We start from the raw sequence: 18,371 nt of genomic DNA on the forward strand, positions 1-18,371 counted from the left end.
ACTTAACTTATAAACGCGACTTTAACGCGGTCGCGCAAATTCGTGCACGCTCGAGGTCATTATAGGAAGAAAGCGTAGTATATAACGATCTGTCGGCCAGTGGAATAGAAAATGCGGCCGTGCCGTTTTACTAGGAATAACGATCATTTTACTTGATTCGTTAAGATATATCTCGGCCGTTACGGGGAGGAGCAAATATACGATGCAGTAGTGAGAGTATACGACTGAGCGCTCGGCAATCGAAAGTAAGAGATCGCGAACGCGTGATCCAGTTTGTTTATGGATGTTACTTAATCGCGCACTGTTACCAAGAGAGAACATTTTGAGATCGCCGATATAAAATAACACTAGCATTACAACACTTTATCGTGTTATAAAAATGAAAAAAGAAATATAAATATAAAAAATAAAAATAAAAAATATATATATATTTATATATACAATATATTTATATATAATATATATTATATATATTATATATATATATATATATATATATATATATATATATATTTAAATAAATATATATATATATATATATATTTATTTATTTATTTTTAAGCAAAATATCAAGTGGAAGAATTACTGAATTATTTGGTAATTCTTCGTCTTGGTATTTTGCTTAAAAATAAAAATAAACATCTCTAAATAAGAAAAGACACAGTTTTACAATCATAGAAAATTATATAGTTGCATTAAAATGATCAAAGGCTTTTGTTTATTTCGAGTAATCAAAATAATCAAGTGACGAATCTTGAATCAGTCTTGTCGTTATAACGTTTATCTTTACGTTTAGCGCCGTAATCGAGAATATGATTGAACAGTAAGAAGATTTATTAGCGGTTTCATTGTGAAGAAATATCTTCATGTGGTATCACATTGTATGACGTATCACAATAATTCTTATGGCATGAATGACGCGCAACTATAACGTTATCCCACACGTCGACACGCGTATAACACATACCTTTGTATATGTGATTCATTCATTACCTCATGTATCTCATTAATTGCAGAATAGCTTCGGTATTCAATTACCTTTACGTGTTACTGCATGATTAGTTCGAGCGAGATGAGACGAAGAAAAGATTAATCGCAATATTTCGAGGAGAAGTAAAATGAAATGAATTTTGTCGACAATCTCGGTCCATGATTGAGTTCTTTTGTCTCGTATGTTTATCGCAGAAAAGAAGAAATATCCACGTTCTGGTGATATTCCGCCGCAGCGGAACCGGATTTGCAATGTCGTAAGAATTTTTTGTAGGACTTTGCGCCCCGTTTACCTTGACGAATCCCGGTTTTTCCTCTCTCTCTCTCTCTCTCTCTCTCTCTTTTCTCTTCCAAAAACAGCGGAATCGTGCGTTCGCGACGACAGATATTGCGGACAAAGCCTTGCTTCTACCTGGAAAAAATTTCCCGTATGCACTTTGTGAAAGTGCCGGAAAGAAAGATCTGTCGCGTGCGAAAATAAGGAGCTAAAAATGCGCGAGCGATGTGTGATCTCGGTCGATCTTCCTTCGAGAAGCGAAGTCACAAGTCGTTAAATCGCCATTATAGAATGTAAGAATTGTTGACAAACAATGGGAGTAGGATTATCATCTTTAACTGAACCTTGATCCAAAGACTTTCTTCGAGACTTTCTCGAAATACGTTTATCGAGAATATCCGTCAAGAAGATAGTCTCGAGTTTTGATTTGTACTTTCATATTATATGCGCACTTCTTTGCTTTCGTTGTGTGATCTCTAATCTTAGTTAATAAATCATTCTACAAATTTTATGCAAAGCAATAATTTTACTTTACAGTGAGAAATTGTTCGTTTATTTTGAGTTCGACAATTTGCATACCATAAATAAAAAATGAAGAAATCTTTTCACATATTAATTAGTGTACAAAATGATATGCAGTAATTTATTTTATAAAAATAATATGTATGTGTGTAAACCAAGTATTTATCACAGTTCAAATAATAAAAATTCAGAAAAAAAACATAACTAATTGATTCTATCTCTCTTTAATTAAAGAAAGATAGACATTTAGACTGTTGAATACTAGTATACACAAAATGCATATACATAAATACAAGTGCAAAGAGAGAGAGAGAGAGAGAGAGAGAGAGAGAGAGAGAGAGCAAAACGGAGAGAGAGAGAGAGAAGGAAAGTTATTAGATGTAGATATTTTTTTTCTCTCTTTTTTCATTTAGTCTTTATTATAAAACATAGAGAATATTTCGTCAATTTATACTATGTCTATATTTATTTATGTTATAACGGGATAGAATATATTTTTTTCGTTGCTACAAAATGTTTTGGAAGAATCGATCGCCTCTGATATAAAAATATCACGCGTCTCTCTGTGATTGTAATTAATATACAATATATGCTCGGAGATGCGCTAAATGTCCGCGTGTGGTTAAGAAACGCGATCTCGGAAAATGAAATCCCATTACCACAAAACCGCACGACACAATGGATATTTCTAGCGAATGGAAGCTCGAATCGCACGAAAACCTGACAACCACTATTTGCGTGCTCGCTCGCATAATTTTTCCTTTTTTTTTTTTAAATATTTTTCTGTAAATTATAATGATTTCTTTGAAGCTCCTTGCTACAGTGGCATACATTTTCAAATCGCATAAATAATTCTTATTATTATGGCATTAAACGCGTCTGAACGACGGTGTTTTACTCTGACAACTTAATTTAAAGTTCTTCTTTTTCTTGAGGACGCTCGATTTAAAAATGTTAATTTTTCAGACTTTTTTCTCATTGCACACGATGATACTTATATGTATGAAATGGACCGCAAGCTGCGGCCACTCGGTTTCGCGCATTGTGCAAGTGGGAAGTGCAGCGTGTGCAATAGAAGAATGATCGCACGTGCTGCTAGAATGAATGAATTATTCGTGTCATGAGACACACGAGGCGCGATGCGTTGTCGTGAATAATTAGACTATGATCTGTTAACTCGCAATTAATAAACAAATCACGTGAAAATCATCATATAACATAGGTATATAACGAAATATTTCATAACGCAATATCTTAGTGAATCATTACAGAATTGATCACGTGATGATGATAAATTATTATCACAGAAAATTCTCCCATGTATCTTATTATATGTAATAAAAATCTGTTTTCTAATGTCTATTATCTAACATTATATAAAGGATCTGTTCTTCGTGGCAATTAATTTGTTACGCAATTTGTTATGAAATTTGTTAATGTTTACATAGTTGCGTATATAAATTATAATGATGTTGAACAAGAGGCGCTAAAAAAATAAGCGTATTAAAGTAGATCTGTTCTGCATTGCTAGATAATTAACGTGTATACAGACAATATGTAAAAAAAAAAAAAAAAATAAAAACAAATTCTGCATAATTTAAAAAATATCAATAATCGCCGTAATAATTTGATCTTATATATAATTTTTAAACGTTACATTAACGCTGTATATTAGATAGTGTAACTTAATTATTCATTGTAGATGATTAAAAATATAGAGTACGTCTTCCACTCATTAGAGCAAGATATATTCAGCTTTACTTTGCTTACTCAATAATTAGATATATACTATTACAGCATATTATTACTTTTAACGCAATATATATACATATTATTTAATCATTATAAATTAAATTTGTTTAATTATATTAACTAACTTAATTCTTTGAACAAGTTTTAACAATAAATAATAAATTGTTATTTTTTTCTTTTTATATTTTTTTTATATGCGGATTTTGAAAATAATTTCGGAAGTCGCCTGTCCATGTCAGGATATTGAATTTTTCTAATAATCTAAATTTGTTTGTCATTTTTATCAAATATATTAGTAAAGTCATTCGTCTAAATTCATCTACTTGTGCTGATTAAAATCGTTTAACCCGTTGATCCGTACAATTCTTTTCATGAGATCAGTTATCCTTTTCACTCTCTTCAAGACATCTTCCCGCGATTAATATCTTCCAGTTAGCGATGAAAGTAGGAAAGTGCGGCGTAATGCCTTCGAATTGGGATCAGAACTCTCTTACTGAAGACAGTGTTCATAGAGATTTCAAGAGAATAATTTCCAACATATGTTCTCCTTCAGAAAACGTCTTGAATGTACGATACGCGAGAAAATATTTATTTTATACGTGTATCACACGATCGTGACTTCCTGTATCCAGTAAGGTTTGGTTTAAGGATATTATGTTTCGAGCTTGAAAAATCGCGTCCGAAAAATTTGCATTTTTGTGTTTTTTACTTTACAATATATACTGAGATATATTAAGATTTTTTTTTTTTAATTTTTTAATTAATTTCGATTAATATTAACAAAATTTATGAATTTATTATATCGAATATGTATACGATCGTTAGACACATTATCGCATACTTTCTCTCGACTATCGTTTCACATTTATTCTTATTCCTCGCGTAATTCTCAGTTTTCAACATTAAATATTCTATCCCACTTTAACTGCATTCTTCAGTTGCATCCTGTTTCGTTACTCGAATGCGTTTTATTAATTATTTTCTTATCTTTCACCATTTAGTTGAATCAAAAAAATAAAATATCTTGGCAATTAAATCCCATGATAAATTTAAGAAAAACGGAGAACCGGTTTTCACGTCGAGAGGCGCGATTTTTCACGCGACGCTGAATCTGTCTACTCACATCGGGAGAAAAAAGATTGGCGATCAGTTTGCTGGACAGCGATTTTATCACATCAAGAAATTCACATGACCTCTCTTATCACTATTTTCGCACCTTTTCTCGGAGTATCGCGGGAGAGAAATTGTCGAGTTTACTCCGCGAGTTCGATGCTTCCTCTCGTTCTGACAGTCCGCGCGCGGGATCTCTTCGGCGTCTTCGCACGTGCACCACGATGAAGAGGAACGATCTGGAGCCTCCGCGCGATCGCGACGAATACACGTATACCGTCCGATCCGTCTGAACGTGTTTCTCGCACTGAGCGGACGAAGTCCGGTCGAGCGCCATACATGTACGTGTACACTCTATAGTATCGTACTACTCAAGAGGCACGCATACACGCGTGTACGCACGCACGCGAGAAAGGTGTATCCGACAGTCCAACCTCGTCTTTGCCACTGCATTCATCTAACGTAGTATAAACAGAACCGGCTCTCGGCTAGTTCGCGCACATATGTAAACACACACACACACATATATATATATACACATACATGCATAAAAGATTATGGAGAGGAATGTGTGTTTGGATTCTGTCGATGGAGGACAATGACAGAGGGAAATTACCGGAGGGACAAGTGGCCTTGTCGAAGAAGAATCAAGAGATCGAGAGAGAATGAGGAAAATTCCTAAGCGTCTATCTTGGTATTCGTTTTCGATTTCATGATACTTTTGCGAGATGAAATTGATTATATTATACAATAGACATATATACGTTCGTTAGATTCAAATTCGAATTCTTCAAGTTTTCATCTTACCTCACGCATGTATACTTTCTCTTTCGTGTTAAATGGGAGGAGATTCTCTCTGCCGGTTGTAGAATTTTAAATCAGTAGAGGAATTTTATGCAGAATTAATAAACCTATTGAAAATACATGTTTGTTTGTAACAATCATCGGCTAGACGTTGTGGAAAGTTATGCGCTATTTTGTAAATGAGTCTTTAATTAATTTATATATTAACTCATTAAGTATTACACACTCACACATACACACATACGTCGCGTTTGTATAAACAATCTTTGGTCAAAGCGACTACGACTTTATTACACCTCATCTACGTCGTCAAGGATGCTTGCTAACCCAGATAAATGCATCTTGATCTGTAATTAATGATTATATAAGTATTTTCTTGTTCACCTCTCGATCAAGCGATTACTCCTTATGCGCTGCACGGATTTCATTTATTTATGACTTATTCATGATTTCTAGGTAAATTAAACGCATAATTGTACATATTTTTATTCTGCTAATATGATATGCGCAATAGCTGTAGGCGACGATCTTTGATCACGTCAACCTATCATAGAATTGCACATTTTTTATTCGTCGCAAAAGTATTTTTATAATTATGTACGCTCTACGTTTTATATGCTAAATAAAATCACAGTTTATTTTTTATCTATATGATTATTTAGTATAAAAATTGTTAAATTTATTCTTTTACGTATTTTGAGTGAATACAGAGAGCCCCATGTTCTTTTTTTTTTTTTGTAAAAATTGATTAAAATTGACTGTAAATTTAAATAGATCTAAATTGTGTATATTTAAAATGATAAGAATATTTACTCGGACAAAAGATTTAGAAATTACTCTTAGATCACCGTAGAGTGTATCAAGATTCACGATTCTAGAGCATGAGATCTGTTAGAAAATGCAAGTCAAAAATAATAACGCAATGCGAGAAAGTTAACGTGATATTAACGCGACAGGAAAAAAAAATAAATTTAAAAGAAAAATATAGAATAAAATTTTATATATGCTTATAAGTGGAATTGTATGTTTCGATCTAAGTAATCCGGTCGAATCGCTACAAAAACTCGCCGCTCAAAGCGACATAAGCATACATATATGAATAACCAGCTTTTATATACAGGGTGTCCGATAATTCGCGGACTTCCTTTTAAGGGAAGGTAGAGGGTGTTATTCTGAATAGAAAAGTCCTGTACCATTTTGTGATTTTCTCAATATTTAAAAAAATATTAATTTTAAAAGATCAGCCAACGAAGTGCCGCGAAAAGCTCGTGGCGCGAAAATGCCTCCCACTGTCAATTGATACTCGGTCCGCGGCGAAGCAATGGGAGGAGCAGTTTGCGAGCATGCTTCGCTATGGCAACTGAAAAAAATACACACATAATGAAAAGATCACATACATAAAACGGAGCGCGCGTTATGTGTGTATTTCTTTTGGTTGCCATAGCGAAGCATGCTCGCAAACTGCTCCTCCCATTGCTTCGCCGCGACCGAGTATCAATTGACAGTGGAGGCATTTCGCGCCACGAGCTTTCGCGGCACTTCGTTGGCTGATCTTTAAAATTAATATTTTCTTAAATATTGAGAAAATCACAAAATGGTACAGGACTTTCTATTCAGAATAACACCTCTACCTTCCTTAAAAGGAAGTCCGCGAATTATCGGACACTCGTATATATATATATATATATATATATATATATATATATATATATAAAAGCTGATTATTCATATATATATATGTACCGGCTAAAGTTTTGGACGTTTTATACGCGCGAGCATGTGTGAAACCTGCTTCTCGATCGTATGCAGGTATAGATGCATATGAATGCGCACTGTCACATTAGCCGCTTTCGTTTCGAATCAACAATATCCATATAGATACGCGCTCGGGCACGCACACACACATACGTACGTACAGGCCCATACACATGTTTAATCACGAGCATATATGCCACAAACGAAAGTGTACCCGTCTACGGCCCCGTGATCTTCCGCGTGTTTGTACGGCCGTTTTACACTTTAGGCCAAGCAGCTGTACACGAGCGACAAAAGATGCATGAATGTTGTGTTCATTTGTTGCGCATTGATTAAACAATACCTATAGATAATAATATACATGTATATGTATGACGTATACGATGACGTTGAGATAGATCTCTTAACGTACCTAAGTGAATATTGCTTTATTACCATCTAGTTAAACACGCTGCGTCAAATCAATACATTTTTTTGCTGTTCAATTACATGTGATTAATCTTCTATTTATCTTCTGCATCTGAAAGAAAGAAAAATAAACAATAATGCCCGTTTAACCCCCACCCCCTTTTTTTTAATAAAAAATCTTGGAAGATTTAATTCAAGTTGCTCACGATTCATTAATTTGTGTGACTAGACATTATTCAATGAATAATGTTTTTTGATTTTTTTGAATTAATGATTTTTGATATGCGTCAACTTCATTATTATTTTATATTGGAATCATTTAGATGTTTTGAAATCACGTTGACCGGGTTTTTGAATATAAAAACATAAATTTGCGTGATAAGAATTTATTTAAATAAGAATTTTATTTTGCTAAAGATGCAACACATTTTTCCATATTTAAAAGAGTTACTAATTTACGAGCACTTAATTTTTAGCACGTAGTTGAATTAATTTAAAGAGAGAATGGCGAAAATATGTCGTGCGCTTTTAATATATTTATCAGCGGTTTATTATTTTTCTTACTAAATGTATTATTTTTCATTTCAAGAAATTGCTCGTCGGCCACAATAAACATGCATCTTAGATTTATAAAATAAATTGTGTGATACATATAGAGCAATTGGAATCATAATGAAGTAACAAATATAAAAATTTATTTTTAAGTATTATAGACTCTATTTTGCATATAAATACTTGATCAACTAAAATATAATTTAAATTAATGATATGATAAATTTACATCTAAATAAGTACAAAATATTAAGATATTGTTTATAAAAAATTGATTAAAAGTTATAAAATTTAAATGATTATAAAATCACTTGGATTAGATGTGATATAATCGTTATCATTTATATAATTGTACAATTCAGGTTTAAATGCCTTACATATAAAATGTCCCATTATCTAATGGTACAATCAGCAAAGTAATGATTCTATATAAAAAAAGTAAGTTAAAAGAATTAAATAAAATTTTCTCAGGAGCTTTTGTTTCTGAGAAAATTAACTATTAAAAAATTGAAAAATTAATAAAATATTACAATTTTTTTTTAATCTTTTGTTATGCATTATTGATTTTATTTTGACAATAATTATAAAATATGTATAAATAAAAAAAATTGTTATAACATAAAATATTCAAAATTAGTTTAAGAATATTATTCAAAGGTAACAATTCTTATTAGATAATTTTTTCATTTGAATATACATATTTGCTCTTATCTGTTTTTGCAATCGCTTTCAATCAATGTTTCAAATCAACTAAAATTTTAAACGTTTAGTAACATATACACTGTTGATATTCACGCTATAACGTCATTATTATAAATAAACGTAAGATATAATTACGGCCGGATTATAATGATATATTTGTTTTTTTCTAGATCACAAATTTCATATCAAAAAATGATAATTAAATAATTTTTAATATAAGATAATGTTTTTTATTTTCAACTGCATTTTCCTATTTTTTTACTGTTTTTAAATAAAATAAAATGTTATATAAAAATAAATGAGATTAGATTATTTTTCTTAAAGCTATTTTTTACAAGACGATTCATTCACTTTAATATTCCCGACGATATCGACCAGTTCCTTTACTAGCTCTTTGTCGGTCACATTAATAAAATCATTCTCATTAGGACCCAATCTCACTCTATTCCCACCATAAATCACCATTTTCTGTTTTTTAGCCGATGCGTGAAACTCCTTGGCACCAGATTCCATGATTTTGCGAATGTTATCCTTCGTGATGCCAGCTCCAGGCATAATTATTAATTCCTGCGTCTTTTGTACTAAGATTTTTATCAATTCTAATCCTTCCAGAGCGCTATTCCTCTGTCCCGATGTCAGAATCCTCTGAAAACCGAGATCGGCGAGGACTTGCAACGATTTGACAGGATCGATCGTAAGATCGAAGGCACGGCTAAACGTCACCGGCAAAGGACGAGCGGCGGAAATGATTTTCTTACATGCGACAGTGTCGATTTTGCAATCGGGAGTCAACGCGCCAAAGACAAATCCGTTCGCGTGATGATCCTTAAGGATCATCAGATCGTGAAGCATAGCGTCGATTTCTTCGGTGGTGTAGACGAAATCGCCACCGCGAATGCGGATCATGACGTAGAGCGGGATCGTGGCGAAGCTTCTTATTTGCTTAAGTAGGCCTGGGCTCGGAGTTAGACCACCTTCCGAAAGAGCCGAGCAAATTTCCAGTCTGCTGGCACCACCGTCAACTGCGTTTCTCGCAGATTCCAAGGAATCGACACAGATCTCCATCTACAAAATGATATGGCTAATTAATGATAAGAATAATTAATTAATAAAAAAAGAATAATAATTTTTTTTATAAGTGTACATATACTGATTAATTAATTTTCTTTTAAATACAATTATGTATTTTCTTACATCCCGTTATTTCTTGGTATAAAAGTCTGGTATAAAAGTTTGGTAAATATATTTCATATTTTTCACATAATATTTTATATTGTATATTCTCTTTGATAAAGAGTCAGTTTACGCGGTAAAAAATTGTATCATACACTGACAGACCAATACACGATGAAATTATCGATTGAAGGAAACAAGAACAATCTTTATAGAACAATACTTTTGTCTCTTTTATACTGGAAAAAATTTATCGACACAAATGTTCTATTAAATTGAATTAAATTATTAATTACTTACTCAATCAGCTGCTGCAATATGGTTGATAATATAACTTCAAATAAGTTGAGAACAATGTAGTGTGTGTCGTTATATTTGGAATATTAAACTATTTTTATTCGAGATTGATTATCTCTGGTTCTGTTACGTAGATCTGCTTGCACGTTACTGATAAGAATTATATGTGTATATTTTATCAAACATCGTCAAATATCTCGAAACGTGCCACGAGAACCAAATTTTTTTCCCGACTCATATCAAGTCCACTGCATCTCAACGCATGGCTACGATGCTTATAAATATGGTTGCCAGAATGCTGTCGATATTCTCTGTAAATCCAAGTTGCGTACGCGAGTCTCGCCATCTGTATTTTGTCAAGAGGAATGCCGTGTATATTGTAATGATAACGCTATCTTTCGTTGACGAATGCCTGTACGTCGAACAGTCTGATAACGGCATCAACTCACTTGGTAGTTCAATAATATAAATATATGATAATAATAGAATGCAAAGATGACTTCCAATATTCACTGTAGTAACAGTTAAAAATTTATTGAATAATCTAAGCTTGATAAACTTCTTCTCTTTCAATTATTCTCCTGCAATTATTCTATTTGAGAATTAAATGAGCTAATAAAAATTCCATTATTATTCTATGTTAATAAGTGTCATTATTATCGTTATATATTATATATACATATTTATTTTGCCATCATAGATAAAAAAAAATATTTTTCTTTAATTATCGCTAATTAACATATATTTTTAAGAACAGCTAGTATCTATAAATTCACAGAGAAATATATAAAATTCTTATTTATTAAGGGACAGGTTTTTTGATACATGGTCTATGAAGCGTAATGTAATATTGTATTATACACACAACATATATATATATATATATATATATATATATATATATATATATATATATAATAAAATAATACCAAGTACGGCGCATATGTAAATAATAATAATATAATAATAATAATAATAATAAAATCAATAAAATAATAATAGTGACAAATATATCAAGCAAACTTTATGAGCGATGACAATAAGATTTTTAGAATTGAGAGAATAAGACACTTTTATTAGCGCATTATAATTTTATACCAAGAAATCAATTCGATCGAGGATCGCTTTTCCATTGGCAATTGACGAACATACATATAGCACACGTTCGATGAACTCTAGACTAAACTTCGGAAATTATGCATGTAATTAAGTTGACGAAATACAAAGCGCGTATTTTTGTTAATTTTTATAATTTAAATCGTAAATTCGCGTTCTCCATTTACGAGTAGATAGACATTGCGACTAAATCGCCATTGTTTATATCTCCTCGATTCATTCATTTAACGCATTTTTCGGCAAGATTACGATCCTCGAAGACGAGGATTCGCGCACGGGGTCGTCTCTCTTATATATCCCATTTGATTCTGATTACTGTTAAATATACAAATAACGCGTATTCGCACACGGGCCTAACGTAATACAAAAAATGTACAATTTATTATAATTATCATCGCATTATTTTCCAACCACAAGCGGATCTAGCTTATCGTTTTCAAAAAAAAAACAAAAAAAAAACGTCAAAGTGATAAAAATACATAAATTTTTTTTCTATTCGATTAATTATCCATCCTGGGTATCTTCGAGAGAGAAGAAGAGAGAGAGAGGGGTAAATTCTTCTTAAATCTCCGCCTAGATCCACTTGTGAATCCGACTAAAATTCAATAGCGATGTACAAGATGAAGAGGGGAAGAGTGAAACGGGAGGCTTGGAAAATCAAAGATCGCCGTTTGAGACCGCGATTGGCGATGGGCTCGTGGAACTATTGGAATTCGTCGTCGCCCATTTGTTCTTGTGTGGATCGACGCCGAAACCCTCATCATAGTTTCCCCGTGTGATGAAGAGCTGCTTGAAGTGCGGGATGCAGTACAGCTTGCCGTTGTTCAACGTGAAAGAGTCCATCCTGTTCGAACATACCACGCCGTGACGATGATTTCGCATAACGATAATTTCACATGTTCAACATTTTCGTGAGCAAAGTCTAGTAAAATAGTCTATTAAAAATTATATGCGAAAAGGAAAAAAAAACTTACACTCTTGGTATCAAACATCTTTACGTTATATTATTTTACAAAAAAAAAAAATATTTAAAATTAATATTTTTCTGATTAATGACATTAATGTACCTTCGTAACAAACATGATGTATTTGAGTATAAAATATTCCAGTGTGGCTAATAAATATAATACGAACGAGAGTTTTTTTTCGTGTTACCTTAAAATGCAATTGCACTGGAGACACCGGAAACATTGCTTATGGAAGATTTTGTTATTTGTCTCGACCTTCTCCAAGGGGTAGACCTTCTTCTGGCAGCTCTCGCACACGTCCGTGCAGCTCGTCTGGATCTCCTACACGATTGTCACGTCAAAAGTGGACGGTATAATTAAACTTATCCCTATAAATACTCCGTGACAGTTGGATAACGGGAAACGTTATTTGTTGAATGCATGATGAAATGTGAAGAGGTGTTTCAAGAGGGATATGTGGACGCTACGTGAAAAAGAAGAAGAAGAAGAAGAGAAAAAGCCGCGTCGTTTTTCGATTTGAGAAATCTCTCCCTGCTCCTTTTCTCCTCCTCCCACTCCTACGAAAGAGATTTAGCATCTTCTTTATTTACCACTTATGTATTATCGTAATAAATGTTACACGTGAACAGAACAAGGATCGTTATACATCGATAGAAATGATACGTTAACAGACGCAATAAAGTCGTATTAACTTAGTATTATCGCTAGTTATGCTACAAATTAAAAGGCCATTAACGAGAATTAACTTGCTAGAATCGTCACGCGAGATTGTCTCTATTTGATAGCTCGATTAATGGAGCGACTCTTACGCAAATGAAAACCCAGCTTAGCGCATCCCGCTATAAATCTTGTCGAATCGCTTGTCCACCGCATTCGTGACTCGCATATCTCGAAAGTTATTATTGCACAAACGAAAAAAGGAAGACGAGAAATGTACGCTGTCGAGAATATACATCTTCAAATTTTCCCTCCTCTTTCTATAATACTTATTGTTAGATTACATGTCTAGAAAAACTCGTACAGTGCTTTCAGAAAGAATTCTTTTTATACTCGATTCGAATTCTCGAAAAACGATCGCGTTGTACCTTGATATTTTACGATCGAAGTCAATCCTGCTTTCTCTTTCCCGTAAATATAAAATGTATTCATACACAGATATATATATCATGTTTCTATATCGATGACATTTTCGTACCTAAATTAGTGCAAAAAATATGTCGAATTTACAGCAAACTTACTGCCTTTTTGCATAATTTTACGGTAGTATCAAAAGCAACACAGAAAGGAATAACTTGACAGATACACGATAGAAAACAAAGGTGATTAAATTCCATCGATAAAAATGCATTTCACTCTTGAAAAATATATATAATACAATGTATCTAGATATAATACAACTAAAAGAAAAAGATTGATATTCGCGTTTTGCAAGACAATAAATACGTAATCACAATTTCTTATATTGCACAAGTGTAAGATGCAAATGCGCAACGTGTATTTCGCGAACATTCCAATCGTTATATCAAACGCGAGAAAGATATTTTCGTTTCCGTTTGTCAGTCCCCGAAGTGAGATCGTTGACGGATAGACGGGTATAAAAAATCTACTTACTACCGCGCTAAGCTGTAAAAAGATTAGAAATTTGTAAAAGCGATCTCGAAATAGCTACGTTTCTCTAATCAGCTAATCAGCTCCTGGAGCACCTAAATATCGCCTCGAATATATATATATATATATATATATATATATATATATATATATACTTCCTCTGTATGTAAATGATAATTCCTCGTTCAGGCCCTCATCTCGCAATTTGGAAAAGCCATCACCTCTCATTCTTTTCGTTCGTCAGTCTCACGCACTTCCTTTCTCTTGCGCGCTTTTTTATTCTCGCTCACTCGTCTCTCTTTTCGTTCATTTGTCGATGAATAACTTGGCACTTATGAAAATCAGAAATCTAAAGCGATAGTTGTGTGAAGACCGTAACGATGCAAGAAGAAAATTCTAAATCTGCTATATTATCCGCGCATTTAACATTCAAGACATACTAAAATAATAATAATAATTGTCAATGTGAGATAAAAAAGGCAAAATGCTATTTCATTAATTTTTTATCTATACCCACAGTATACATTTTATCAATGAGCTATTTTGATTAATCGATTCATTTACTGCTCTAAAAACTGAATTTTTATAACTGAATTTTTATAACTGAAATATTTATATAAAAATTAAAGATACGTTGTAGATATGTAATAATCATATAAATCATGAAGATTTCAAAAAATTCATTCCAATAAAAATTGTGGCTTGAAAAATCGTTCAAGTATATTCGATAAAATTTGGCACTCTATAAAGTCATCAAATCGTTCAATGACCTCTGTCCTAATTAAGAATTGTAATATAGAAATTATTAATCGCATATGTTTAATTATATTCAATATTTAATTATATTCAAAAATTTGTTATCATATAAGATACGGAAAGTTAAAGGGCGCATCGTTACGAATTTCACTGTTGAGGAGCAAATCCATCATGCATTTTACAGAAATCTTGGCATCGTCGCACATATGTAGGCACTAAAGAAAGAATCTTTGCAAAAACGATAAAAGTCGCGTTGCTACATGCGACACAGATGGACGCTTTCTCTCTCTCTCTTTCCCTCTCTCTCTCGCCTATCTTTTTTATATGATGTAAATTAGTAGACAATAAGATTTTCTTTCTCTTTTTCTGTTATATATATATATATATATATATATATATATATATATATATATATATATTAGGATAAGTCGAGCATCTCTGCATAAGAAACATTCGCTTTTTGTGATAAAATAAAATAATTATAAAATTTATATAATTTAATTTTGACTGTCAAATTTCCTCTGTTTCTTGATAAAGAAATCATAGACCTTTATAAAAAAAAAAGAACAATGATGATGGTCATTGTATTGATTAACGAGATGTTTTGTGGAACTCTATAATCTGTGTACAAATCAATATATATATATATATATATTAAATTTCTCACACGGTCTTTATATTTCTTATGTGACTCAGCACATTATCGTCCCGAATGCTTTACAACCATCTGCTGTTTTTTTTTTCTTCTCTCTGTTGGCGTAATTTTCCATCTCTGATTGGACGAAACACTCGACAGATCCAACAGTCGTGCGGACTTTCATACTACAATAATATATATATATATATATATATATATATATATATATATATATATATATGTATATATTAACACGCAACATATGGTACAGTCTATGGGCTAGAAAGATTCACTATACGAAATGTATCTGTTAAAACCATCCCTAAGAAAACGAAAAGATCAGTTACAGTAAGGTGACGATAACCGAACATTATTGCCGTTGCGCGAGATTAAAGAAATAAAAAAACTGCTTTTCCATCACGGTTGTTCCAACGACGCACTCTCCTTCCTCCATCGATTCTTCTCCTCCTTCTCTCTTTCTTTCTTCGCATTCGATTTAATCCAGGCGTATTTTTCGTCCGTCTCTCTTTTCCCCTTTTACTGCTCCGCGTCACAAAAAGAAGATCACTTGATATTGTTTGCAATTATTTTCTCACTACAATATCACATACGACACAAGCGGGCAAAGAACTTCGGCCAAAATATCGCATAGGCAGATTAAAAAAAAAAGAAAAGAATGTAAGAACGATAACGACAAATCAAAAAAATAATCACACCGATCATGCTCGATAATAATCTCAGCAAAGAAGTAAAGGTAGTTGAACTATCGATGTATTTGTGTTTGGAATTTTAAAACACGTGTACAAAATTTCGCTCGATTGCGTAAACATCATATTTTTATTGATTTAGCTATTTTTCGTCTTTTATAATCGCTGAATTGCAATTCTATCGCCATGTGCATTTACTTCAAGCAAATAATAATTTTACATTATATCGTATGATTTCGAATGCACAATTTACTCGTCACGGTACATCGATATTTCAGCTATATATAAATATATTCTGAATATATTCCGATAAAAAAAAAATGGTTTTAAAATTTTAAAAACACAAGCGCACGGATAACATATATTCCTCGCTAAAAAAATACATTTTAAAATTTATCGTCAATTAAAGTGCTGTTATTCTTCTAAAATATAATAACACATATTTTTATATTTCTTTCTATTAAGAAACTATTCGTAGTTATCTGTTTAATCTGTTTTTGTTACAAATGTTTGAAATTATAAGCAAATAAATAGCTTGAAAGTGTTTTAGCTAATATTTAAACATTCGCCAATATTACAATTTATATATCTTAATTTTAATTGCAATATTATATCGTAGAAAAAAATAAAAAAATTGATTTCTCATGCAATAAAAAAATTAAGTTACCTTTCTTAAAAATATTTCTGATAATAGAAAGAGTGTATGGACGTATTTACATTTGTAAAATCCATTGATTCGACATTGTACGAAACGGGTAAATAGCGGATTAAATAATCATAAGCAACAATTAGTCTTTATCATAAAATATACGTATACATCGTCAAAATAAGGAGTGCAAAAAAAAAACGCTGTATGTATAAACGAGATATATAAATAAAATAAAATATAAATCAGTCGTGCTTTCGAGCAGTGCTCTTATCGCGTGCGAAACGCTGTTGATTTGTTAACTCAAATAAAATGCGCTAAAAACGCATATCAATTATGTATCTTTATTTATTCTGAAATTTCGACGCAATATAAACACTGCTCCCAATATAAATTTAAAAATACATTTATAATTTCAACATATAAGCAGGCAGAATGACGACAATTCAAAATCACACCATGCTCATACTTCATGATGCCGAGTTTCGTTCAAAAATAACAGAGGAATTTTCACTGGGAGAGAAACTTGGTCTTTTAAGTGTTTGACTAACACACAAACATAATTAAATGCATATAAGTCAGTCAGAGAAATATCTTGTTGCGTTAAAAAAAAAAAAAAAGAAAGGCTAAAAAAAGTATGATTTCTAAATTTAATCAATAGTAGAAAATCAAGACATAAATGACGATGGATGGACGTAGTAAAGTGATGGATGCTGGACAGATGGCGATGACTATGAACGACGAATCATGAATATTGTATCGAGTATGATATTTGTCGAAGGGAGAAAGATGAAACATGTGCAATTATATATTCGACGGAGTGCTTCCACAAGTACTTACCACAAATCGATTAACTTTGACCTTCGATGCGCGCGGAGACTCGTTGTTCTGTGAGCCGAGGGACTCGAAACGAGCCCTCAGACTACTCGCAGATTCTATGCTGGACTGGTCGCCCGTGCCCTGGGCCATTTCGATTTCGGCGATATGGTGACTGCTGACCTTGCCGTCGGTCTCCTCCCAATGCTCGAACTTAGCACGGAGGGTCTTGGCGCGCGCCGCATTCTGTGCTTGTTTCAAGAACTCGTCCTCCACCTAAACGAGAATAACAGACGAGAGAATTTCGTAGATTATAAGGATAACGCACAATCAGGAGTAAAAGATAACTTTCCCGAAACAATTAAGCCTAAAATATAGACTGCTCCAAAAATTCGCGCTAATTTCTTAAAACTGAATGACACAATCCAGTTCTTTCCATTTTCAAAATTAAATTATAGTAAAATTATTTATTATTATATTTATTGATAGTAAAATTAAACCGTCAAAAAGTATGTAAAGGGAATTGTAAAGAGAATTTGAGATTTTAAAAAAATTCTTAGAGTATATAGCATAACAAAAAAGCTAACAAAAATCTATATATTAAATAAAAAAACTCTATTATATAAATTGTCTTAATAATTACAAAATAATATATATAATAGTTACAGAATCAGAAAATTAAAAAAGGGTTTCTCTCCTTATAAAATTATTATATAATCCGACATTATTAGAAATTCTACATTTATATCATTTTCTTTGTCTTTCATTTGCCCCG

At 32.3% G+C, this 18,371-nt stretch overlaps 3 protein-coding genes across 12 annotated transcripts in view; all 3 read right to left on the bottom strand.

Moving 5' to 3' along the window:
* LOC126850495 (ABC transporter G family member 20) overlaps positions 1 to 5,064 on the bottom strand; it is a 44,456-nt gene extending 39,392 nt beyond the window's left edge. The window contains exon 1 of the mRNA XM_050593584.1: positions 4,758 to 5,064. The gene's annotated coding sequence lies outside the window, so the exon portion shown is untranslated. The remainder of the gene's footprint in view (positions 1 to 4,757) is intronic.
* Positions 5,065 to 7,988: 2,924 nt separating this feature from the next.
* Positions 7,989 to 10,982, bottom strand: LOC126850538 (copper homeostasis protein cutC homolog). The gene is made up of 2 exons (XM_050593667.1): positions 10,346 to 10,982; positions 7,989 to 9,937 (listed from the first exon to the last, which is right to left on the bottom strand). Exon 2 carries the CDS (start codon positions 9,935 to 9,937, stop codon positions 9,197 to 9,199), a length of 741 nt encoding a protein of 246 aa, XP_050449624.1. The 5' UTR covers positions 10,346 to 10,982; the 3' UTR covers positions 7,989 to 9,196.
* Positions 10,983 to 11,396: 414 nt separating this feature from the next.
* The window catches only part of LOC126850488 (microtubule-associated protein futsch), a 63,490-nt gene continuing 56,515 nt past the window's right edge, over positions 11,397 to 18,371 (bottom strand). For 9 of the 10 annotated variants that reach the window (XM_050593555.1, XM_050593565.1, XM_050593564.1 and 6 more), the window contains 3 exons: positions 17,621 to 17,872; positions 12,614 to 12,747; positions 11,397 to 12,302 (listed from right to left, as the gene is read on the bottom strand). In XM_050593555.1, coding sequence (XP_050449512.1) covers positions 12,116 to 12,302; positions 12,614 to 12,747; positions 17,621 to 17,872 — 573 coding nt within the window. In that variant the 3' untranslated portion in view covers positions 11,397 to 12,115. Of the gene's footprint in view, positions 12,303 to 12,613; positions 12,748 to 12,991; positions 15,968 to 17,620; positions 17,873 to 18,371 lie in introns of those variants that run through there. The other variant, XM_050593563.1, reaches the window with a different exon arrangement.

The sequence above is a fragment of the Cataglyphis hispanica genome, chromosome 6, assembly GCF_021464435.1.
Source record: "Cataglyphis hispanica isolate Lineage 1 chromosome 6, ULB_Chis1_1.0, whole genome shotgun sequence".
NCBI lineage: Eukaryota > Metazoa > Arthropoda > Insecta > Hymenoptera > Formicidae > Cataglyphis > Cataglyphis hispanica.